The following is a 26059-nucleotide window of genomic DNA, read 5'->3' on the forward strand; positions in this document are numbered from 1 at the left end:
GAACCCAAAGCAGTCCCGACTGACCACGGGCCTGCATTTCCCCCCATAATTAAGAGACATAGGGCCTCCTAGGGTAGAAGATGGTTAAGTCAGGCTGCGGTGGTTTACGCCTGGAGGCCCACTCAGGAAGCTGAACTCTGAGGACTGTGGTTCAAAGCCAACTAGGGCAGGCAAGTCTGTGAGACTCTCATTTCCAATTAACCACCCTTCCCCACGCCACCCCACGCCCAGAAAAACAGATAACACAAAAGATAGCTCATCACATTCATCTACCATGTTGCCCAACACTTCAAAGCGGTAAGCATGAAGGTCCCAGAAGGTAGCCAAGGCTGAGTGACTGGGTACATTCTGAAAGGAGCAGGTGCCTTCCAACTCTTGAGGTCTCTCCCTGCCTTCCTCAGCCCAGCACCTATCTCCAGCTGGACCAGAGGCCCCTCCCCTGTGGGGGGGGGAGGGCAGGGAGGGAGAACAGCTTTCAGCAGAGATCAAATGATCAAAGCTTGGGGCAGGACAAAGGGCCGCCTGGAATCTGCCCTTCCAAACTGTTCTGTGCCTTCAGGGGTCCCAGGGGAGTGTTTTTCTCTCAAACAGGATGGAAAATGTCTGAATGACCCTTCCACTGACCTCCTGAGGTAACACGAGCCTGGTCTGGCCAGAATGGAACCAAGATATGGCCGCCAGGCACCTTTTAAGGGGGCCGCGGGTGAGGGAAGCAGTAGCAGTGAGGGTGGAGGAGCCTGGGCAGAGTCTACTTGGAGGCATCATGTTCCCTGAGGTGGGAGCGCTCACCTCTGAGGCCCCACACGGGGGTCTGTGGGGCTGCGAGCCAGAGCCAGGCCCAGGCCCCTAGAACAGGCAGCGCTGCTCATGACCCCTTCAGTCCTCGGTGGGGAAGGCAAATCCCGCTGAGGGCTGGGGGCTGGCCATGTCCCCACAGGACTGAGGGCCAACAACCCCCCGAGACCAGTCTAGAAGGGACAGAGCAGAGCCTGCCCCTGTGGCAGAGCACACCACCGCCGCCACACAGGACACCACAGCCAGATGAAGTCTGAGGCTGATTTATACAAACCAGAGAGGTCACAGCTGAAGTACATTTACTGTACAAAGATCCAGAAACAGAGTCCACAGCAGCAAGCGAGAGTAGTGTTGCTGGGCAGGCACGCCTGTCCAGGTTCCCGGAACTGTCTGAGTGACTCTGTTCACGAGTCCAGAGAAGAGGACTCCATCGGCAGCAACAGGCCAGGTGGGCCAGGAGCGAGCGAGGCCATCTGGAGGCCAGAGGCCCCCGGTCCATCAGGCAGTTCCCGCAGCCTCCCCTGCAGTGGCACGACTCGTCTCCCAGAACCAACGCCAAGGGGCAACGTGTCGACTGGCACCGTGCCAGCACTCATGGCAGGACGTTTCTGGAAGTCTGCACGAAGAAGCCCCTCATAAGGGGCTGTGGCTCCTGCTGTGGCTGGGGGCCCAAGGGCAGGAGGTAGAGTTGAGCACCAGTGGGACTGAGGGCTGCGTGACCAGGCAGGGTAAGAAGTGGTGGCGGTGACATTCCCATGAGGGGCTGCCCGGGCAGGTGGGGATGTGTGGAGGACCGGTACATGGCTTCAGGACGGGCACGGTGATCCCCGCACAGGGCTGGGCTGGTGGTCCCTGAGGAGGGACTTCGTATTTAACCCTGTGGCCCACAGTGTGGCTGAGGCAGCTGCTCTGGGTAGTGTCACTGAGGAATGAGTCAAAAAGGTTCCAGGGACACATAACCCTCATAGGCAGAAGGGTCACAACTGGCAAGAAGCAGCTGGGGGACAGTCAAGGTTGACGAGCACTATCTGCTGAGAGCAGGGCCCTGCCCGAGGACCAGAGGCCACTGCCGGCCCGCAGGCCGAGGCCCATCAGGTACGGAAGGTCTGCACATGGCTCTGCACGCTGTCTGGAGATGCAATGCCAAGTCTGTACACAGTAAGCATCACCAGAAGCACGGGGGCACGGGGGGGGGATACTGGGGGGGGCAGAAGTGAGGCTGCGGAACACACCCGTCCCCCTCTTTCTGAGGGGGCTGCAGGAGGGGCCTTCTTACCTGTGCCCGCACACTGACCGCCTTGGTCAGAAACGGAAGTGTCGGGCTCCTCCATTCCCGGGGCCTCTGAACACCCCAGGCGAAGTGTATGTCAACTCAGAGACCACCCACCCACCGTGTGCGGGCCCCTCCTTCACTGACCCGCCCAGTCCCCCGCGGCTGCTCCCCACGGCTGCATCCAGACTTCCCTGACGGCCCTTTCAAAATGGACAAAACGGGTGAAATGTTCTCCACATAAATAAGGGAGCCGGGCCTCCTCCCAGCCGGAGCCTGGGTGGCCCTGGAGGCGGTCCAGGGTGAGTTCAGACCTGGGCCCCTGTAGCACCAGCAGCTCCTCTGCCAGGGTAGGGGTGCGCCTGCTCCTGTGGCCCCCTCACCTGACGCAGGTGTGGGAAAGCCTCACGCGCCCTGGGCGGGGCGGTGGGGTCGAGTGCCCTAGCACGAGCTCCCAGAGTCTGCACAGGCCGTGTGCGCCAGGCTCTTGCTAGGAAATCTTGCAGTTGCTCCGAGAGCAGTTCTGGGGGGGGCTCTGCGGGGGGCGGATGGACTTGGACCTCTTGAGGCTGTTTCCTTTGCTGGCACTGCTCCCAGCCCCGCTCGCCAGGGAGTAGGAGCGGCCATGCATCATGACAGCGTTCATGCCGTTGGCCATTGAGAAGGACTTGAGGTGGCTCTTGATGGTGACTGGCAGCGGAAGCTTGTCAATGAGGTGAACGGGGGTGCAGGAGACGATGGCACGGCAGCAGAGGTCCTGCAAGCTGAACACTAGGAGGGGAGGTCAGAGAGATGAAGGGGCGCTGAACCGAGAGCGGCCACCGAGTGCACAGCTCTCGTCAAATTCTCCAAGCCCCGGGGGGCTTCCCTGGACCAGGACGCCCAGCCATCCTGCCTGCTGTGCGTGTCCAGCGGGAGACTGCCCTAGGGCACATGGCAGGCAGGGCTCCCCTGAAAAGGGGCTCAAGCCTTCTGTGTGCGGGTGTGTGCTCTGACAACACATGTCGACACTGGGGCTCAGGCTGCTGTCACTTAACCTTTCCACTCAAGGCTGACATGCTTCCACGTGAGCCACAGCTCTACTTGGTGGCATTCTGGTGGTTAAGTGGAGATAAGGGTCTCCTGGACCTCCCTGCCCAGGGTAGCTCTGAACCTCAGTCTTCATTCACCTCTCAGCCTCCTGCACAGGTAGGCCTCAGGAGTGAGCTTTGTGTGTGTGTGTGTGTGCTCTGGTACGAGGAAGAACCACAAAGTCAAAAGCACACTTCCCAGACAGGGAGGGGCTTTGGGCTAAGAACCTGCCTGTGATGTGGTGCAGTGTCACGTCCTGCTTCTGTGACCACCCACCCTAAAATCCTGTCTTCAAAACAACAAAAGCACCACACAGGCAGGCAGCACTTGGGCACCTGCTCGCCCCTTGCAGCTTAGGGCCAGTCAGGACCCACTGCTCTTCAGGAGCCACTTCTGCTTTTATCATCCCCAACACCCCTCCGGGCCTCTACCCTTGTCCCTCTGAGCCGAGCCCTGCCCCGCCTCACCTCGATTGGGCCTCCAGATCTTCTCCATGCCGTGCCTCATGAGCACAATGCGGGAAAGCTCCGTGAAGGACTCGATGACGTTGAAGTTGCACAGGGGGCTCACTTCAAAGAAGGTCATGCAGTTCTTCTCGGCATAGGCGCGGGCCTGCTCTGTCGGGACTTGGCGCTTGAAGGCCAGGTGCAGCCGGTTCCCAACCAGGATCCGAGGTACGCCAGGCGCATGCTTGGGGTGAGGTGCAGAATTCAGCCCAGGCCCCCCGCCACCTCCCCTGCCTCAACTCTGTGCAGTCTAGAATGGGGGTGAGGCTGTGCTGGGTGGCAGCCTCACTCCCCCTTGCTGCCGTAGGGGCCCAGGCTGCCAGGCGTGGCTGGGTCTCCTGCCTTACCTTGGAGGGGCCCAGACTCACACCTACCTCATCAATCTCCTTGATCCATCGGTCAATTCCATCAAAGGACCAGCGGTTGGTGATGTCATACACCAGGAGGATGCCCTGCGAGAGAAGAGACGCACAGAGGTCACCACAGGCAGGGTCATGGGCAGGGCTGGGAACCTGGCCCGGCGGACTCCACGGGTGAAGAGATCACAGGCAAGCAGGAAATGTGGCAGCTATTGCAGCCCACAAATGCTGCTCTTCTCCCTTCCCTGAGGATTGAGCTGGGACAGAACTAACACTTCTTTTCTTTTTTTTCTTTCGTTGGTCATGGGGCCTGAGTCTGGGCCTGGGCACTGTTATGCGCTCTTTGGCTCAAGGACAGCACTCTACCACTTGAGCCGCCGCACCACTTCAGGTTTTCTGGTGATGTAATTGGAGAGGAGAATCTCACACTTTCATGGCCAGGCTGGCTTTGACTGGCCGCCCCCAGATCCCAGCCTCCTGAATCGCTAAGATTACAGGTGTGAGCCACCAGTGCCTGTCCACAACTAACTTTTCAACTCTCCTCTCAGGCTGTCACAGTCATTGCTCAACTATCACTCAGCTATGCACCACATGCTCAGATTTGGCTCAAGGCTGTGAGGGCAGAGACACAGAGGTGCAGGACAGAAGCCAAAGGTCCTGACAGTCAGTCAGTGAACTCGGCCTGAGGGGCACCCAGGGCATAACTGCAGAGGCTTTCCTAAGACTTCTGGCCCCAAACGTGGACTGCAGGATGTCAAGTCACTCCAGGAGCAGTTTGTGAGGCTCCCCCAGCTGGGCTGAGCGGGATTTGCTATGGGGTTTTTCTTGCCACATCCCTTAGAGACCAATTACTCGGAGCTCAGCTCTCGGCTATCTCCATGTGCCCTACAGTGAAAGTGCTGTGGGCTCTGCAGCAGATGCCACTCTGAGAACACTGCCACTAGACAGTGTTTAGTCCAACAGTGTGTCTGTCATCCTACAACTTCGAAGATGGGTGAGGGTCAGAATGCATCCAGTGAGCGAGACCAGGTCCCACAAATCCTTACCCAGCTGTGGGCGGGGGGTCTGTATTTCAAAGTCAGGAAATTTGGAGCCTAATGATTTTGCCAGTCCTGGGGCTTGAACTCATGGCCTTGGCACTGTCCTTGGACACATTTTGCTCAAGGCTAGTGCTCTACCTCTTGAGCCTACAGCGACATGTTAGGCTGTTTCTGTGTATATGGTCCTGAGGAACTGAATCTAGAGCTCTGTGCATGCTAGGCAAGTACTCTACCACTAGGCCACGTTCCTGGCCCGAGACATTGGTAGTCTTAAAGCTGGTCTCCTAAACACAGCCAGCCAAGGTGAGCCCTCGGGACCTGGTAATACCAAGGTCAAGATGAGCCTGGTAGCAGCGGCTCTCCTCTGCAATTCTAGCTGAGGCTGAGATCTGAGAATCACAGTTTAAAGTCAGCCACCAAAGAGCTAGAGATAGAGCTGTAGATCAAGTGGTAGAGTGCCAGCCTTGGGCACGAAAGTTCAGGGACGGCATCCAGGCCCTGAGTTCAAGCCCCAATTCTGACACACAACAAAAGGTTCCAACTACCTGGCCAGCAGACCTGGCTCTAACAGGACAGCAACGTGGGAGAAAGGAAGCCTCTCTCAACTGGTGGTGAACCCTACCTGAAGCCAATTCTCTGAGACGACCAACTTGAACTTAACTACCAGGAACCAGGCGGTAGACAAAAAAATGGTAAGCTTTATAATAAACGAACATACACCTAGGAAGAGCCCGACTGTTGGACACAGAAGGAAGCTCTCACTGCTGCCAGGAGAAGTAAGGACAAACAGGGGAAGGGGCGTGCAGGGACAGTGCCATCTAAAGCACCCAGAGGCCCTGTGCACAGCAATCAAGTGTTCTGAGGAACACTGGAGGGCGTGCCAATCCCTCCCCCAGAGCTCACCCGCAGCGCGCCTGGAACAGCACAGCACTCTCTGTGTCAGATTGTCTGCCTAGCATGTGGGAGGTACCAACCTCACAGGAATCAGTTGAGTAAGTCAAGGTAAAACATAGCGTGTGGATTCTAAGGGTGACAAAGGAGCTACAGATGTAGCTTTGTGGCAGAGCACGTTCTTTGCACAAATGAGAGCCTAGGCTCCATCTACAGCACCACAGAAAACGACGACAGGAGCAAACCATACTTTACAAGGGCAGTCGAGGACCATACAAAGATTCATAATAAGTTGTGAGAAGAGAAACACAGCTCCCAAGTGATATGTGCAGGATAACATTTTAAACACGAAAACACATACAGCACATTGCACAGGAAGTTTATTTTACACAGACAAACAGCAGGCAAGAAAGGCCTGGGTGTTTTTCTTTCTTGTTTATACTGATAGCGGTTTCTTCAATAACCACCATCATCTATGTCACTTTTTCCCCCCCCTGGATGCTGGTGCTGGTCTAGGTACTGTCTGTGTTTTTGAGTACAAGGCTAGCACTCTACCACTTGAGCCACAACTCTGCTTCTGGCTTTTTTTGTGGTTAAATAGAGATAAGCGTCGCACAGACATTGGTGCCCAGACTGGCTCTGCACCATGAGCCTCAGATCTCAGCCTTCCAAGTAGCTAGAATTACTCATTTCTTGCTGGTACTGGAGCTTGAACTCAGTGCCCCAGGCTTTAGTATTGCTCAAGGCTGGGCTTTGTCACTTGAGCCACACCTCCACTTCTGGCTTTCATGGTTCTGTGGAGATAATGAGTTTTTCTTAGGGTGGCTCTGAACTGTGATCTTCAGAGCTCAACCTTCTGAGTAACTAGGATTACAGACGTGAGCCAACAGCACTGGGTTCAGCCCTGTTTGTTCTTTCAAAGGTTACAACAAAAAGACTTGCCCTGTTAGGACAGTTCACACCACCAGGGGGTGCAGAGAAGCTCTGTGGTAGAATCAGTGTCTGTTGGACGTCGTCATCACCAGGTAGGCTGCACAGGGGAGGGCACAGAGACCACCCCGAAGCACCAGACCCTGACCCAAGCCCAAGATGTGCGGCTGAGCTCTTGAGGTCTCTTAAGTTGCTCCCGGCAGTCGGGAATCATCAACCAAGAACTTGCCGACGTTATCAAAACAAAGCCACAGACCTGGCTGTGATGGGTACCCCAAAAGCGCACACAACAGATGACAACCCAGACTTCCCTTCCTAAAAGCTGAGGTCGGGCAAAGACTGAGCAGGTGAAGTCTCTTCTTCAGGCCTCACCTGCTGAGCAGAAGTGGCCTCCAGTACCTGTGCCTGTTACATCCAGCATAACCCCATGTTACGTAGCACTTTTCTCACAATAACCTTTTACTGTCATCACTCAAGACAACCACTCATTTTTATTGTAAAAATATATATTTACTGCAGAAAAATCAGGAAATGATGCTAAGAAAATGGGAGGTAGTAAAACACCTTTGTAGAAGTAAAAGATGTTTATAGCTCTTTTCCAAACAATAACAACAAATGGGGCCTGTGGAACACATCCTTTTTACTTTTTTTTTGGGGGGGGGGGTTAGTCATGGGGCTTGAACTCAGGTCCTGAACTGTCCCTCTTCTGCTCAAGGCTAGTGCTCTGTTCTACCACTATGAGCTTATAGTACCACTTCTGATTGTCTGGTGGTTCACCAGAGATGAGTCTCTCATGGGCTGGATGCCAATGGCTCATACCTATAAAATCCTCGCTACCCAGGAGGCTGAGATCTGAGGAGAGCGGTCAAAGCCAGCCTAGGCATAAAAGACCATGAGACTCTTATTCCAATTAACCACTAGAAAACTGGAAGTGGAGCTATGGTTCAAAGTGGTAGAATGCTAGCCTTGAGCAAAGGAGTTTAGGGCCTGAGTTCAAGCCCCATGACAAAAAGAAGAAAAAAAAGTCTTGGGCCGGGAATTTGGCCTAGTGGTTAAAGTGCTTGCCTAGCATGCATGAAGACCCGGGTTCGATTCCTCGGTACCACATACATAGAAAAAAAGCCAGAAGTGGTGCTGAGGCTCAAGTGGTAGAGCTCTAGCCTTGAGAAAGTCCAAGGACAGTGCTCAGGCCCTGAGCTCAAGCCCAGGACTGGCAAAAAAAAAAAAGAAAAAAGTCTCATGGACTTTCTTACTTGGGCTGGCTTTGAACAACAATCCTCAGCCCTCATCCCTGAGTAGCTAGGATTACAGGCACCAGCCACATTGTCTGTGGACTACCCAGGTTTTATCCTCTGGCTTGCTCCTTAACTCGTCCCATCTCTGGTGTCAGATATGGAGTGGTAAACAATTCTGGAAGAAGGAGAATGAGAAGGAAGAAGTGGAGGGGACAGTCAAAAGCCCAGGAGATCACCCACCAAGCAACTTGTCCTTGTTCCATCCCAGTGGTGAGGTGATACAACTTCTCCAGAACACCCTCAGAGACAAAGCTAAAATAATGACAGGCCAAGCCATCATTGGCGAAGGACTGTTTCAATATGCATGCTTCTTGTCCCCACACCTGAGACCGAGGTCTGCAACTCTGAAGACAGCTGAAGATGTACTGAGGCTGTATTCCCATAGCTGCCATGTGGTAAATCTCTTTTCTCTGCCCTTCACTATACTCTCCTTTCATTGCCCTATGGGTGTGAGTGAACAGATCAAATATGGAGTCTTTGGGCCTGGGGTCTAAAAACCCAGTTTGACTGATATGTATACAGTCCCGTCCTCCTCCAAACCAAATCACAACCCTAGCAGGCTCCTCAGTGCATCTGTGAGAGTCCTGGGAAGACACAGGACAGCCACCTCCGCTGTCTGGTGGAGCAGATGGACAAGCTGCCTTTGTGATGGCTCAGGAGGGTGGCTCCAGATACAGCTATACCAGGGTCAGAGCACACCACCTCTAGGCCTGCAGTGGCCACAACAGCAACAACAGCAATGACCTGTACAGGAACGGGGAAGCCAGTGTCCCTGGGCACGGGTGACCTGGAAAGCATGGCCCCCACACCCAGAGTTGGCCACTGGATGGGTCTTCTCACCCAGAATGAGCCCTCATGTCAAGCCACAGAGAAATGAGTTAAGAACTTGGAGAATTAGGTAAGGCAAGAGCTCGTGTTCAAGAGGAATCAAGAGAAGCATCCATGTAGAAAACACCAGAGTGCTGCTCCACCTACCTGGGCGCCTCTGGAGTAGGACCTGAAGATGGTACAGAACCTCCCTTGGCCCGAGGTATCCCTGAAACACACAGAGAGGGTCAGCAGCGACTGGGGCGATGGGTCCCCACGCAGGAGGCTCAGTTCAGTCCTCTTCTTCTGGCCACCTCTGAACATCCTGGAGAGGCCAAGGGAGGCCGGCCCCGGCAGGACTGAGAGTTACGCCAGAACTGGGCTGACCACAGGATTACATCCAATTGGCACAGGCCAACACTGGCAACTGAGGGTGCCAGTCTTCACCCCCTCTTCTTCTCTTTTTTTTTTTTTTTTTGCCAGTCCTGGGCTTGAGCTCAGGGCCTGAGCACTGTCCTTGGACTTTCTCAAGGCTAGAGCTCCACCACTTGAGCCTCAGCACCACTTCCGGCTTTTTTCTACATATGTGGTACCGAGGACTCGAACCCGGGTCTTCATGCATGCTAGGCGAGCACTTTAACCACTAGGCCAAACTCCCGGCCCCTCTTCTTCTTTTTTTTTTTTTTTTTTTTTTTTTGCCAGTCCTGGGGCTTGAACTCGGGGCCCTGGTACTGTCCTTGAGCACTTTTTACTCTAGGCTAGCACTCTACCACTTGAGCCACAGTGCTACTTCTGGCTTTTTCTGTGTGTGTGAGCTTCGTGCATGCTAGGCAAGTACCCTACCACTAGGCCATGCTCCGGCCTTCACCCCCTTTTCCAGTAAGTCCTTTAAATGAGCCTAGGAAGCAGGGACACTGTGGAGAACCAAACATGTGGACACGGCGTTTTCCTTTGCTATTTCTCCTTATTTTTCTGAGGTAGTGTCTCCCTAGATAGGCCAGGCTAGACTTGAATTTTCAGTCTTCTTCAGTATCACGAGGCTGGGAGTTTGGCCTGGTGGTAGTGCCCTGAACGTTCAGATTACAGACTTCGGTGACCTCACCCATGCCACTTAATGTGAAGATCAGGAACAGGCTGAGAGGAGGGGGGCGGGGGGACCGGGAATGGCCCCTGTGAAACCAAGGCTTTAAGGGCAAAAGGGAGTAGGCCGTATCCAAAGAAAATGTTCTATACTTTTTGCTCTTTTCACCATGGAGCAAATCGCATTCCCTCCTTGAGCAAGGTCAACTGTAACTACAATGTACACGGAAAGCCTTCCTGTTTCCTCACTTGGCTTCCACATCTCTTCCTGACCATTGACTTACCAGAGCTCCAGCTTGACCCGCCTGCCATCCAGCAATATGGTGGTCGTCTTGTAGTCAATTCCTATGAGGAAGCAGAGGTGCAGGTGTCTGTCAGCAACTGGACGCCCAAGGCTGTGCTCCCAACGTTCCACGAGGCTCCAACCCACAAGGGCCAGGCTGGCAGCTCTAGGCTGTGCTCATCACACAGACTAGTCCAGCCCCAGCCCACTCCCCCGAGGAGCTGCAGGGCAGGCCAGGAACCCAGGTGAAGATGGTATCAGCCTCACCGATATATCAGACTTTCTCGGGTTCTGGGCCCAGCATGCCGGGAAGATGGCTCATCCCTGCTCTGACCCACTTCAAAGGATAATGGGCTCCTGACAGCACCCAGATACTAATCGCTAGAATGCACCTGAAATGTTATCAAGGGGACTTGACCAAGGGAGGTGCTCTTGGGGAGGGTCATGATGGCAGGCGCAATGCCACTGTGCCTCTAACCATATAAAACATGTATCAAGAGACCAGAAGCGTGCCCTAGTGGTAGAGTGCCTGCCTAGCATGCACAAAGACTCGGGTTCCATTCCTTGGTACCGTATAGATAGAAAAGCCGGAAGTGGTGCTGTGGCTCAAGTGGTAGAGCTCTAGCCTTGAGGAAAGCCCACGGACAGTACTCAGACCCTGAATTCCAGCCAGGACTGGCAAAAATAAACAAATAATAAAACATTGATCAAGATGAATTCCAGGAGAAGTTTTTTTCTTTGCTGTTTTTGTTTGCTTATCTGTCTGGGGGAAGAGTTAGGGAGCATAGAAATGGAGGAACAAGGCCTGAAAAACTAGCTATTCAGGAGGCTGAGATCTGAGGACCATCGCTCCAAGTCCGCCTGGACAGGAAAGTCTTCAGACTTTTACCCCCAGTTAACCAGAAAACACCAGAAGCAGAGCTGTGGCTCAAGTGGTGTAGCATGCTACCCTTGAGCACAAAACCTCAAGGTCAGTGTCTAGGCCTTGAGTTCAAGACTCAGAAGCAGCACCAAAAAGCAAAACCAAACAAAACAAAGTCATTCCTAAGCCCTGCCCAGCCACTCCCTAGGAGGGAGGAGCAGTGAGGGCAGTCGGACCTCCACGCACCTCTCCTTGGACCTGGCTGCAGGGTGCTTGGAGGCCCTTCCATCTCAACACTGCACACGTGTGTCCTCGTCCCTCATCCACTCGCCTGTCTCCTGTCCTTCACGCTGACAAGCTGGCTCCGGTGACCTCTGAGGTAAGCATCGGGTTTCTCATCTTCCCCCGTCTATCTTGTCCTTTGGTTCTATTTTATAAGCAGTGTCCTCAACTTTGTCGTTTTAAAGTATGTTTACTCATTCCTCAGGTCCAGAGGGATAACTTGGGTCTGAATGTTCCCCCTGACGCCATCCCAGTCCCTGTTCTTGGACGCGGCATCTCCAGCATCAATGGGATGCCTAGAGCTGGCCTGGCCTAAGGTTCTTCTGTCTGTCCGCTGCAGTCTGAGCTACATGCTGGTGAGCTTGTCTGCCCATCACTCTTCGAGACCCTAAGAAGCCACAAGATGCTTGATGACACTGACTCGAGAAGTGAGGGGTGGCAGTGTGTGTTTCGGCTGAAGGTTGAGCAGGGGAGGCTCAACTCCTGCCTTGGGCTCCTGCCTGCTGACCCTAGGGTTGATGGACACCAGGAGCCCCATTCAGGCTGGACCTGACTTGGCCACTCCTTGCTTCTTCTCTCCACTGTGCCTAGCGGTGTCTGGCATCTGCGGCTCTCTTCCCCTGGAGAATAAGCCTCCGTTATCTTTTCTTCTTGGCACACGCAGCCTTCTGAGTACCTGATCTGAATCCAGCCTATCTTTCTATTGCCAAGTACGGAGAGCTCGCTGTGGACCCTCGCAGTTGTGGCAACAAATTTGCTTCCTTCACCATCAATCTCTGACCCTACAGATCCCTGTGCTTTTAAAAAGCATCTTTATATTAACAGAGGTCTCTTTAGGGAGTAGCAGTTCACTTTACCCAAGTATTTAAGGTCTTTTTGTTGGTTGTGGGGCTTGAACTCTGGGCCTGGACGCTGTCTCTGAGCTCTTCAACTCAAGGCTACCACCCTACCCCCCGAGCCCCAGTGCCACTTCAGTTTTCTAGTGGTTAATTGGAGAGAAGAGTCTCAAGGACTTCCGTACCAGGGCTGGCTCTGAATCTTGATCCTCAGATCTCAGCCTCCTGAGTAGCTAGGATTACAGGCGTGAGCCACTGCACCCAGCAGGAAAAAAAGTGTAAACTACACACCAAGAGCATGAGCAGCTGTTCCACACAGCTTGTGCACAGATAGCACTTACCAGGAGGTTCAGAATCTGTGGGGCCTTATTTTTGGTCAGGAGGCCCAGGCCACCATCTCCCTGACGTCCTGTACCACAAAGAACTGCCCTGACTCTCACTGCTGTGCGAACGCACAGTCAGGTTACCCAGGACGGGCCAGAGCCTGACGGCGCACAGGCGTTCCCCAGGAGTGCCACCGCCACACCATCACAAGAGGCTGCATCGAGTGTGCTCAGGATTTTGCCAGGAGTTACTTACCATTCTGGAGGGAAAAATACACCCCACCACCTACATAACACTGGCACCAGATACCCATTACCTGCCACCTCAGCCCCTAGAGGAGCTGAACTCCAGCACCTACATAACAGAATGACTGCATCACAGACCCCAGCCCTTCTTTCTCCTTGATGTTACAAACAATACTGCTGATGCGTGGGAAGTGTCTACTGTCTGGGTTCTGTCTCTTTAAGACAGTAAGGGGAATGCTGAAAATCACTGTCTGGAAGGGTCTGGTAGGCTGAGGGCCATGTGTGCAGGTGACAGCCTAGAGCTGGTGTCCTAAGCCTCCGGAACCCTGTCCTTGAAGGAGTGGTCAGGGACAGCAGGTGCAACACAGAGGGCAAGCACCTGGCAGCTCTGGGCTTGAGGGTGTGGAGGTGCCTGAAGGAGGTCAGACAATCAAGAACATCCAAATTGTCTAACCTGCTAACTCAGCTGTCCTCCCAACACATTATCCGATCGTATGGATTCAGAGGAGGACAGAGAAGAACAGATCAAGTCAGGTCACGAGAGCATCAACTTTCTGGAATGTGATCATTTTCAGCCATGACTGAGAGGATGATCTACAGTAGGTCAATGCTTGCCTATGAAAACCGTTTCTCCAAGGAGCTGTAGGTATAACCACAGTGGGAAGGCCAGGTGCTGGGCTGTGTGGTGACAAGCAGAGTTTTCTTGGCACATGAGGTCAATCTGTCAAGGACAGGCTGCAGGCAGCCACTTCACTGCAGAGCACAGTAACCCACTGACCTAGTGGTTTTCCTGAAGCAAGGCATAAATCATACCTCCCACCATCTGCCTCTCTTCAGAGGGCTTCACTAAGGCAGTGAGTCTGTGAGAATCAAAACCATATACCCTTAGGAAATTACACCAGAGTACCAAGGTAAGGAATAAGAAACATACACAAAAAAGACAACAGAGCTGGGCATGGTGGCTCACGCCTGTAATTCTAGCTACTCAGGAGGCTGACATCTGAGGATCAAGGTTCAAGGCCAGCCTGGGCACAAAAGGACCTGAGATTCTTCTCTCCAATTAACTTCTAGAAAACAGCTATGGGGCTGTGGTTCAACAAGAAGAGCTCAAGGAAACACCCAGGCCCAGGCATAGGGCAGTAGCCTTGAGCTGAAGAGCTCAGGGACAGCACCCAGATTGAGTTGAAGCCCCATGACACACATATACACACACACACACACACACACACACACACACACAGACAACCTAAAACTCCCCAATATCTTTTAGCTCTAATCCGATCACTCAGTTTTATTTTGTATGTGTCAAGGAGAATGCTGGATTAATATTTTTTTAATTAACGAATTTATTAACATTGTTTTTTACATCATATTTCAAATGACGTGCTTAACAAACAAGTGTTCAAGAAGAGAATCTCTAAATACAATCACTGGCACTTAAATTTTAGAACATAGTTAAAATTAGGCCGAGGGCTTGTATATCACAGATACACATTAATCTATGTAATAAAACGTTATGTCTATAGAGTATTATTTTTTTTTAAGGAACCTGTTCTGTTCCAACGTAGTAACTTTCTAGTCTAGAATGTAGCACCAGTACCATTATGACAGCCAGACACCAGTGGCTCACGCCTGTGATCCTAGCCACTCAGGAGGCTGAGATCTAAAGATCATGGTTCAAAGCTAGCCCAGGCAGGAAAATCCATGAGACTCTTATCTCCAATAAACTCCAAAAAAAGCCAAAAGCTGTGGCTCTAGTGGTAGAATGCTAGCCTTGGGCAAGAAAGCTTAGGGGAAGCATCTATGCCCTGAGTTCAAGCTCCAGTACTGGTACATGTGTGTGGGCGGGTGCACGCATGCACGCACGCACACCCACCCACCTGCATACACAATGTGATAATGAACAAAAATGACTAATAAATTACTAGATTAAACAGAATGGTCTCGGGATGTAGGTCAGTGGTAAAAATACTTGTCAAGCAGGTTCAAGGATCTGGTTTTAAACCTCAGCACTGTAAAAAACAAACAAAAAGCAACACAAAATGCTGACATCTATCCTTTGCAGTATTTTGAAAAAGCTATTGACACTGGAATGCCCAGTTAATGTCCAGGAGAAAGGGACAGTCCCCTTCTCAAGTTTCTCTTGTAGTACAACTCTATTTTCCTGGAACCTGGAGCTTCCCTGAGTGGGTAAACAAAAATGCCATGCCCTCATAGAATAGCAGGTGAGGACTGATTGCCTCTGCGTCCATTTCACAGAAGCACAGTTCACCACAAGCTGATGTCCAAAGAAGACTAAGCATCATGTAAGCCAGCTGCTGTTTTTAATGTGTTGCACCTTAGGCAGGAAAAAACAATCTGGCAGAATGTCCAGAAATGGAGTAAGCAAAAGAGAAATAGCTGCTTCTTCCACCAATAGTAAAGCTCTTAATGAGACAGGCAGAGGGTCACCAGCAGTTCAGATCAGAGAAGGCCTCTCTGGGGATGAAGGCCAAATAATCTTCTTGCAAAGGATGTCAGGACCAACTCTCACTTTTCACTTCCAAGGTAAGCCACAGGCAGGCCTCTGCTGAGGGTGCTACGTGACCCAGAGGGAGGGCCACGGGATGTCTTTTCTAAGACTATCCCATGAGACTGAACTCTGGCTGGCTGGCTTCCTGAGGTTCTGTTGCCCTGTGGGAATGACCACATGGCCAGGTCCTTGAGGTAGCCAAGAAGGAGCTGAGTTTGAAAGAGATCCTTCTCCAATTAAAGATCAGAGGGATCCAGCCCAGACCAACACCTATCTAATGCCTTGCGTTCCTGTGAGCATCCAGTTTATGTGTTCCTGACACAAATACATGAGACGTACACAATGAGTACAAGGCATAAAAGAAAATGACCGGACCAAGCAATGCCCAGCTGAAAGGTGTACACACACACACACACACACACACACACACACACACACTCCTCTGACCAGCCAATGAACCTACCAAAATCTACTGTAACACTCGGGTGCTGTTGGCTCACACCTGTAATCCTAGCAACCCAGGAGGCTGAGATTTAAAAGTTGTAGTTCAAATCCAGCGTAGGCTGGAAAGTCCATCAGATTCTTATCTCCAGTTGACTACCAAGAAGCCAGAAGTGAAGCTGTGACTCCAGGGATTGCATGCTGGCCTTGAGCAAAAGAAGCAGCACAAAGAACCTTCCTGAGGAAGCCCCAGGAACGACGCTCATCAGAGCGTACTCTGCTGACAGGCTGGCCCCTAATGGTACTGCTGAAGTCCAGGGCAACAAGCACAGGCCCTGTTCCTAACACTGCTGCTACCACAGATCCACAGATCCACAGATCCACAGGCAGTGGGGATGTGTCTGTGTGGAGGGGAGGGACTCTCTGGTACTTCATGGAATCCTAGCTTGGAAGTATGACCTTTGGCTTTCACGGAGTCACAGCTTCAGAAACGGGCTCAGCAGCCCGGTGGGAATCACCATTGCGGACACCTCGTGAGAGGGTAGATGTGGCACGGAATCACAACTATGCCAGAGGCCAGGGCGGGAAGAGAACTGGCCAGGCAGCCTGCACAACAACAAAAGCACCCTGAGACCTATCTGAAAAGGAAAGGAAGCAAAAGGGACTGCATATAGTGTTTGTGTGGTTGAGTGCAGGCCTACCTGAGCTCAAATCCCAATAACACCCCCCCACACACCCACACACACCATGCCTGCCCTGGGGCAGGAACAAGGTGCCCAAGTTGAAAAGACAACACAACTTGAGGAGTCATTTTTTGTGCAGGCTTGGTTTTGGTTTGGTGGTTTGGCCCTCTAACCACGACAGCCTTATCTCTAGCCCAACTTCCTTGATGATTATTTTGGAAATGCAAATCTAGCCCCCTGTTCTGCTTGGTCTGGACTTGTACCATTATCTCACAGAAGTAGCCAGGACTTCAGGAATGAGCCCCTGGCACACAGGTTTGTGGCAGACCTCGCCCCTAAGGACACTGCAGGGACGGGGCATACACCACTGGGCCAGCTGGTAACCATCCCTCAGAGCAGAGCTGGGGGTGCTAGCATGGACACCTCCCCTTCCCTCTCAGGCCAGGGGGCATTCTTCTCTATGGTCAGTTAAAGCCACCAAAAGGGCATGTCAGCCTATAAGTGCATTTAACTTCTCTAGTATTTTTGGTCTCCACTGTGGAGACTAAGGCGGCTCTGCTTCCACTGTCTTGTCGAGAAACTCGCAGCCCTGTCCTTGGCTCACAGATACTCTGGCCTATGCTCTTGGTTATACAACCCCAGGAGCACTGCTGCCTGGTCACTTAGGAAGGCATGCCTCCCCAGCCCGCCTGGCGCTGCCCCCTCCTCTGCTGTGCTGGGGCTCTGCCCCAGTCATCTGGTCACGCCACCCTGCCCCCATGTCTTCTTATGCCCCCATCCCCCCCTGCGCCCTCAGGGCAATGTCTACAGATCAATGCTGTAGTTCATGTTCTCATCACGGCATGAGAGCCATATATGACTAGGACCTGAGGACTGCTGTCCATTATCAAGCTGAGGGCTCAGGTACTTCCTTTACCTGGCTATGTTCAAAGTCCAAGTCTGCCACAAGGATTCATTGGCCTTGTTTGCCACCCTTCTTCTGTCCAAGCAGATTCAGCCTTTGGCTCAGGCAGCCCCTTTCCCCATGCATGTCACACCCTCTTTCAGTCTGGAAGTCCATCAGCAGCTTTCCCCCAGCCAGGAGGCTCGGCACTGAAGATTTTCTGCCCACAATCCGGTCTCAGCCCCTGAGTAGCTGCAACTGCAGGTATGAGCCACAGCCCTGGCTACCCCTGTGTTCCACACAGAGAGGGGAACCTGTCCTGGCTGATTCCACAGCAACTCCCAGGGGCCAGACATCCATACAAGGTCCTGCCCAAGAGAGGGCTGGGGGCAACTCCACCCCGTTCCGTTTCCTTTCCGTTGCAGTCTCCAGACAAGAGCTTCCCAGGAGCCAGCAATTCTGCACTGAACAGGAGGCAACAGGACCTGCCAAGGATCGGCCCCTCTCCTTCGTGTCCTTCCCTCCCACCTCTTGGCTCCCTGATGTCGTTTCCTTCCTGAAACACTGTTCAATGTAGTTCATCATCCAAGCCACAAACAATCACTGCAGTGGAAAAGATGATACTGTATACGCACAACACAACAATCCCCACTGTGACTACAGGCCCTGCCAGAGCAGGAGGGTCCTGTGGCACGCCTGCTACTCAGGCCTTTCTGGGTCATCTGATGGTGCTTATGACACTACTGGAGACCAAGGAAAGCACTCTTAATTAAGTACCATACTTTCAGCACTGCTTCCTAAAACGTTAGGAAAGGCCACGCTGGTCCGACCTTACAAAGCAGCACAAGTAGTGTAAACTGAACTAAGCAGACACCTATGCTCACCACCAGTCACCGCCTCAGATGGGGCAGCCAACAGCAAGGCTAACGGGAGAAACCTCACCCATGCAGACAAACCTGTGCGTGACTGCTAACTTACTCCTCTTATTTGCAGCTCCAGGCTCTGCTCTATGGGAGCAGCAGAAAGGGCAAAGTACAGAGAAAGGGAGACACGCCAGCTGGTCCCACGTTACAATAAACCTGCTCAAAAAGAGGCAAACAGGAAGTACAGTTTGCAATTCTTGCCCAAGGGGGCACTAGTAGTTACACCTGTAATCCCAGCTTTCTGAGCATCACTGTCCAAAGCTAGCCCAGGGAGCAAAGTCCACGAGACGCTAATCTTTGATTACCTGGCAAAATGTCTGAAGTAGAGATGTGGGTTCAAGTGGTAGAGCATCAGAAAAAAGACAGGTAAGAGTGTCAGCCCCAAGTTCAAGCCCGATACCAGCACCCCCCCGCTCCCCCCCCACACACATACAAAAGACTAAGAATACGTGCTCAAGTCTGAGGTATTCGATCTCAACAAATGACAAATGTCTGGGTGGAGTAGCACAAACTTTTCATCCCTAGTGACACAAAGAAGCACCAGTAGAAGGGTTAGCTCAGGTCTGTGCATAAAGCTCCACACTACCCTGAAAATAACCAATGCAAAAAGGGGCTCAGGGCCTGGCCCCACTGATAGAGCACTTGCCTAGGAAGCACCAGACCCTGAGCTCAATTCCTACTACCCTTCCCAAATCAAAACAAACAAGCAAGCAAGCAACCCACTTCCCTCAGTCTCAAACAGCACTGTGACTAGCTAGGATGGCCTCTCCCGTTCTCCTCTCCTGGGATGAGCTGACAGGTAGCCCTCAACAGTGCCATGTTTATGAACCATGGGCCACACCAGGCAATAACTATACCGGAGGCTGAGATCTGAGGAGTGAACTTAGAAATCAGCCCGGGTGGAGAAAAGACCAAGAGACCATCTCCGAGAAATCAGCAAGATGCTGGACTGGAGGTGTGGCTCCTGGGGTAGAGTACAAAGCCCTGAGTCGCATCCCCGCCGCCGGTGTGCGCAGGGGTGCGTACACACGTGCACAGGCACACGGAGAACCGCCGGCCTGGCCAACTGCTCCTGTCTAGTCTAGGGCTCACTTCTTTGCCCTCTCCTGCAGGAACCCACTCCCCACTTCCAAACTAGATCTGTCCTAGAGACTTCCAGAATGCCGCACCCAGCCTGCCATGCTGAGTTCCAAAAGACACTTTCCTTGCTTCTGTCAAAATCCCTCAATAAAAAGACTCTCAGGAAAATAAAAAAGGCTCAGAGGAGGCAAGTAGCACAAGGAGAAGTGAAGAGGGTAAACAAGAATAAACAGGGTGGATTACTTACATGTATGAAAACAGAACAACGGGGCTGGGACTGGGGTGTAGCGGTAGTGTGTACACTTAGCAAGCATGAGGCCCGTTGTCCCACATCAACCAAAAATAAATACATAAAATTAATTTTGTGTGTGCGTGTGTCATGGGGCTTGAACTCGGCCTGGGCGCTGTCCCTGAGCTCCTCAGCTTCAGGCTACCGCCCTACCCTTGAGCCAAGCGCCACTTCCTGTTTTCTAGAGGCTAATTGGAGTTCAGAGTCTCAGGTCCTTTTGTGCCCCAGCTGGCTTTGAACCTGGATCCTCAGATCTCAGCCTCCTGAGTAGCTAAGATTACAGGTGTGAGCCACACCCAGCTTTATTTTCTTTCTTTTTTTTTTTTTTTTTTTTTTTGCCAGTCCTGGGCTTGAGCTCAGGGCCTGAGCACTGTCCTTGGACTTTCTCAAGGCTAGAGCTCTACCACTTGAGCCTCAGCACCACTTCCGGCTTTTTTCTATGTATGTGGTACCGAGGAATCGAACCCGGGTCTTCATGCATGCTAGGCAAGCATTTTAACCACTAGGCCAAACTCCCGGCCCCTTTATTTTCTTTTTTAAAAAATTAATTTTAGGGGGGCCGGGAGTTTGGCCTAGTGGTAGAGTGCTTGCCTAGCATGCACGAAGACCTGGGTTCAATTCCTCGACACCACATACATAGAAAAAAGCTAGAGGTGGTTCTGAGGCTCAAGTGGTAGAGCTCTAGTCTTGAGAAAGTCCAAGGACAGTGCTCAGGCCCTGAGCTCAAGCCCACAACTGGCAAAAAAAAAAAAAATTAATTTTAGGGCCAGGAGTGTGGCCTAGTGGTAGAGTGCTTGCCTAGCATGCATGACGACCCAGGTTCGATTCCTTGGTACCACATACTTAGAAAAAGCCAGAAGTGGTGCTGAGGCTCAAGTGGTAGAGCTCTAGCCTTGGGAAAAAATCCAAGGACAGTCCTCAGGCCCTGAGCTTAAGCCCAGAACTGGCAAAAAAAAAAAAATTAATTTTATGAGCGAGGCATGCACGTGCACACACACACACACACACACACACACACACGCACACCCCTAGGCATAATGCTGTATGCCTATTCTTTCTTTGTTTTCTTTTTTTTGGTCATGGGACTGGAACTCTGGGCTTGGGTGTTGTCCCTGAGCTCAAGGGTAGTGTTCTACCACATTGAGTCACAACACCACTTCTGGTTTTTCTGGTGGTTAATTGGAGATAAGAGTCTCATGGACTTTAGTGCCTGGGCTGGCTTTGAACTGGGATCCTCAGATCTCAGCCTCCTAAGTAGCTAGGATTACAGGCGTGAGCCAGAGCCACCGCACCCAGCTGTGCTTATCATTTCTGCCACACAGAAAGCATAAATACAAGATCATGGTCCAGGCTAACCCAGGTAAAAAGCAAACAAGGCTAAAGACATGGCTCACCTGGGAAAGTGGCTGCCTACCAAACCCTAGTACCACTAAAAAAAAAAATTGCATTGTTTCCTGTGTGCAAACTTCACAAAATGAAATGAGACATACATGGAACATACATGTTCTGACACAGGAAAATATAATGCAGAGGAATATATCACATTTCTCCTTGAATCTGCCATCTGGGAGAGAAATGAACTTGAAATCAGATGAGAAGAAAGGTGTGGAGTTGGGGGTGGCAGCAGCTCTGGCTGGTTTCTGAGTCACTAATATGGCACTCTGGCTCTGATCTCACCACGAAGCTCACAGTATGCCAGTAACTCAGCATCCTCACACGCTCGGCATGCAGCCTGGGTGGTCTCACAGACATCTCCATAACTATTACATTCATGGACAAGCGCCATGTTTGTTCTGTTTCGTCCACAATCATACACCGCTCTTCAAAGGACAGACGTGTTACTTAGCAGTCTGACTCCCAAAGAAGCAGAGAGAGAAATGAAGAAATAGCTCATTAAGAACTTGGATCTTGGGCCGGGAGTTTGGCCTAGTGGTTAAAGTGCTTGCCTTGCATGCACGAAGACCCGGGTTCGATTCCTTGGTACCACATACGTAGAAAAAAGCTGGGAGTGGTGCTGAGGCTCAAGTGGTAGAGCTCTTGAGAAAGTCCAAGGACAGTGCTCAGGCCCAGAGCTCAAGCCCAGGACTGGCAAAAAAAAAAAAAAAAAAAAAAAAGAACTTGGATCTTGGGCCAGGAGCGTGGCCTAGTGGTAGAGTTCTGATCTAGCATGCACGAAACCCTGGGCTTGATACCTGGGTACCACATACACAGAAAAAGCCGGAAGTGGTGCTGTGGTTCGAGTGGTTCAAGCAGCTCTGAAGAGGTAAGAAGTCTATGAAGGGATGCAGATCTATGTGCTGTGTGCAGCACGATGTTCCCTGGTCCCAGGTCAGCACCAGCACGACTACCCCCTAGGGCCACACCAGAGCCAGATCCACCAGCTGCATGTTGTGAGCACCCACAGCCCACAGGACACATCCCTTCTGCCAGCTCTTACAATGAAGAACCCACAATGGCTTTGCTTTAGCACAATCCCTTGTAGACACCCAGGTACAAGTTTTATGCAAAATGTCCCATCTCAAATAGATCACATCTCTGAAAGCACCGTGCTGTGTAACCAAAGGCCCCAGGAGGAAGGCTTCCAGCCCCACAGAGATCTAAAACCCTGGTGCACACCAGTGTCACCAGACACAAGGGGCTCCCAGATGCCGGGCCTGTGGTCACACTCTCACATTGCTAATGCTTCAGATTCCAGTGCTAATGAAATAAAGGTAGTTTTGATGACTCACATGTTTGTGAAATTGGAGATGTTGAAGTTACTCACACACCTAGACAAGCTAGACAAGACTTTAAGGCAGGCAGATAACCCAGTCATGATCAGAAGTCTGGGCCATTTTGGAGCAACGTGCTCCTCACCAAGTAGAGCATCTCCCGGCAGGTGATAAGGAGCCCTATAAGCTATGGTTGAAAACAAAAAAACTAGAAACGCATACAGTGAGTTCTTTATCAATAAGGAAAAGAAACGTTCACCAAACCAGGCGCAGTGGCTCACGCCTGTAATCCTAGCTACTCAGGAGGCTGAGATCTGAGGATCAAGGTTCAAAGCCAGCCCAGGCACAAAAGGTCTTGAGACTCTTATCTCCAATTAACCTCTAGAAAATGGGACATGGAGCTTGGCTCAAGGGTAGGGTGGTAGCCTTGAGCTGAAGAGCTCAGAGACAGAGCCTAGGCCAAGTTCAAGACCCATAATCCGAAAGAAAGAAAGAAAGAAAGAAAGAAAGAAAGAAAGAAAGAAAGAAAGAAAGAAAAAAAAAAAAGAAAGAAAGAGTCACCTAACCTTTATAAGACAACCAGCTGAGTGCTGATGGCTCACAGCTGCTACGTGAGGCTGGGATCTGAGGATCAAGGTTCAAATGAAGTCAGCGCAGGCAGGAGTGTTCATGAGACTCTTATCTCCAATTAACCTCCCAACAGCCTCCAAGAGTAGAGTTGTGGATCAAGTGGTAGAGCACCAGCCTTGACTGAAAAAAGCCAGAACAGCATACAGGCACTGAGCACAAGCCCCCAAAAAGAAAGAAGAGAGGAGAGGACAGAAGAAAGGGAGAGCAGAGAAGAGGCAGAGACCACAGAGGAGTGAGAGGAGCAAGAGGACAGGGAGGGAGAACCGTGAGTATCAGAGTATCACTCACATGGGGCTGAAGCTGAAGAACCAGCCACCTTACAGCTTGCAAATCCATAGCAGTCTCTCAAAGGAGACTCAGACTTACAATTTCACCCTGTGAAGAAAACTGCCTGCGTGGTGGTGAGCTGCTGCCTTCACCACAAAGACCCACTCCTCAACCTCCAGACACAACCATACACCTCCCAGCCGTACACATGCAGGTGCTTTCACAGGGGCACTCCCCTCTCTCCAATGATGCAGGACACCTCCCTGCAAGGAAGTCCTGGAAGAGCCAGCTACCCACACCACTCCGGACAGATGCTCATGTGGCCCCTGCCCACACCCCATGTCGCCTGTCTCTGCTATCTAAGGCAGGTCTGCATATCTGACATGAAGTGTGGCAGCGCACAGCAGCCTAATGAAGGAGTCGGAGCAGGAATACATCAGCTATGTGTGTGCACGCATTTGGGGGAGCTAGCTGGAGACGCTAGCTTCTGACCTGACTCTCAGAAGAGCAAGTTAACATCCTAGGAAAACACCAAGCCTCTCCCACACACACCCATCCCCCTCCAGGGAGTCCAGCATATCATCACCAGCAAGGGATGTTACCCCAGCGCCTGTCTGAGCCCAGGTGCCTCCCCTGGGGTGTGCAGTCAAGTGCTCTCAGGATGACCTGGCTTGTACAGAGAACTAAAGTGCGAGACACCCACAAACAAACCCGGGGCTCTTCTGGGGAGTTCGGAGGCATCTGCTCTGGGCTGAGGCTAACTGGGGGGGTTTTCAGAGCTGGGCCCTCGGGGCGGGCCCAGGAGGAGCAGGTCCTTTTGACAGGCCCTCACACTGAAGGGGGGAGGTGCCCTGCCCACGTTCAGCTCCCCACAAGCAAGCCAGGTAGCAAGGAGCAAAATGCACAGAGCAGTCAGACAGGCCTGACCAGAGCCCAAAGCACAGGGCGAGCAGGAGGCAGAGGGCACGGGTGGCCGAAGGAACACGACGCAGGTGAGGCGGCGCTTCGGAGCGCCCTGGAATCAACCACCCTAGCATCTCTCGGTGACGCGCAGCTCCGCCCGGAACGGAGCCCACTCACTGCACGCTGCGTGCTGGCCTTCAGGATCCACACCAAGAGGCAAGTCCAGGCAAGGCTGGGGACGCGAGCCACCCCGCGTGTGCCGGCCGTGCACCCGGAAGTGGAAAAGAACAACCACGTCGCTACGGGGTGTTTTCTCCCGGACGCGGCCGGCCACCGCGAGCCGGGCCCGGGGCCGGCGGGGGCCCAGCGGCCGGCGAGGGCCCAGCCCGCGGGGCGGAGCGGGCCGCGGCCGCCTCCCTCCGGCGCCGCCGCCCCGGCCCGAGCGCCCCTCGCTCGCCGGGGCCCGGACGGAGGCCGCCCGGGCCGGGGCCGGGGCCGGGGCCGGGGCCGGGACCGCGCCCGCCGCCCGCCGCCCGCCGCCCGCGCCGCGCCCGCCGCCCCGGCCTACCGTTGCTGTAGGCGTACGGGGACTCGGCCGCGCCGTCCTGCAGGCTCTCCAGGATCTCGCCCTTGCCCACGTCGCTGTCGCCCACCAGCAGGAACTTGAGCAGGTAGTCGTAGCTCTTCACCGGGCTGCCCTGGGTGCCCATCCTCCCGCCCGCCGCTCTGCGGCCCGCCGCGCCGCCGCCCGACCTGCGGACCGAGGCCGGAGAGCAGGGCCAGGCGCCCGACAGCGGGCCGCGTCCACGGGCGCCGTCCACGGGCCGCCGCCCCCACCGCGCCCGCGCGCCCGCCCCGTCACCGCCCGCCTCGCCTCGCCTCCCGGAGGCCGCCCGCCCGCCCCCGCCCGCTGCCTGGCGCCGCGCAGCCCCGCCCCCCGCCCCGGATGCGGCGCAGTCATTGGCCGCCTGTAGCCGGCCCTCCACCGCCCATTGGCCCGGCCGCCTAGCCGTCGCGGCCGCCCCGCCTCGGCGTTTCCCACACACTCGGCTCCGCGGAACCTCGAGTGGCTCCGCCCCGTGACCGCCCGGCCCTGCCCCCGCTCCTATTGGTCAATCTCCCCTCCGTTTCCCACGGCTGTTAGGTCGTTCGCCTGCCCGTCAAATACATGCCGCCAACCCCCCCCCCCCGTTTTCACTCAGAGTTACGAACACTACGGACGTCCCCACCTCATCGACGTAGCTATTGGCCGCCTGCCCTCCATCTTCCTGGAACCATTGGTTGCCCTACATGTCCATCAGAGCCTCCGCGCACTATCCCACACCACCTCTCGTCTCCTCCCGCCCCTCACCGGCCCCTTTGGCCGCCGCTACCCACCCATTGGGCACGCCGCACGTCGATCACAGCCAGCCCTTCTCCGCCCCCTTTCCCAGCGCCGACCAATCAGGAGCCTGACGCTCTAGGCTGTTGGCACTCGTGTCAGCCGCGTACCGGCGGCTGGGCCGTGGCGGCGCCCGCTCCAGCGGGCGGCTCCACAGGGACGCCGAGACCCGGAGGAGCAGCCGGGCGACCCAGCCCCGGGGCGCGGCGGTGGCGGGGTTGTGGAGGGACGGTCCGGGCAGGCGGAGCTGGCCCTCCCGGGCGTGGGGGCTCGGAGGCCCCGGGCGCACCGATTCGGGCGGTCCCGAGCCCGCCGCTGGCCGCGGGCGCACACGCGGGCCCCGCTGGCCGGCCCCGTCCTGACAGCCTCGCCCGGTGCCCGCGCCGACGCCTGCACGGTGACGCCCAGCGGCTCCTCAGCGAAGGGGCGCCCAGAACGTGTGTCTAGACGCCTGGAAGCCTCGCTGCCCGGGGGGCGAAG

General features: G+C 53.6%; 1 protein-coding gene across 1 annotated transcript; it reads right to left on the reverse strand.

Annotated features, from left to right (window-relative positions):
• Window positions 1-1991: 1991 nt before the first annotated feature.
• Rab40c (RAB40C, member RAS oncogene family) lies at window positions 1992-24985 on the reverse strand. Its single transcript, XM_090324991.1, has 6 exons — window positions 24767-24985; window positions 10329-10389; window positions 9133-9193; window positions 4017-4094; window positions 3604-3826; window positions 1992-2836 (listed from the first exon to the last, which is right to left on the reverse strand). Exons 1-6 carry the CDS (start codon window positions 24906-24908, stop codon window positions 2556-2558), a joined length of 846 nt encoding a protein of 281 aa, XP_090181117.1. The 5' UTR covers window positions 24909-24985; the 3' UTR covers window positions 1992-2555.
• Between the last annotated feature and the right edge of the window lie 1074 nt (window positions 24986-26059).

This window comes from Megascapheus bottae, chromosome 36, assembly GCF_031878675.1.
Source record: "Megascapheus bottae isolate mThoBot1 chromosome 36, mThoBot2.hap1, whole genome shotgun sequence".
Classification (NCBI taxonomy): Eukaryota; Metazoa; Chordata; class Mammalia; order Rodentia; family Geomyidae; genus Megascapheus; species Megascapheus bottae.

Bases quoted from the DNA above. Each gene is read 5' to 3' on its own strand.
- Rab40c (XM_090324991.1), bottom strand. From the start codon at position 24,908: ATGGGCACCCAGGGCAGCCCGGTGAAGAGCTACGACTACCTGCTCAAG. The intron at 9,194-10,328 runs GTAAGTCAATGG...TGTGTGTTTCAG, and splicing joins CGGGTCAAGCTGGAGCTCTG to GGATACCTCGGGCCAAGGGA. The intron at 4,095-9,132 runs GTAGGTGGAGCA...CTTCTCTCGCAG, and splicing joins CCTACTCCAGAGGCGCCCAG to GGCATCCTCCTGGTGTATGA.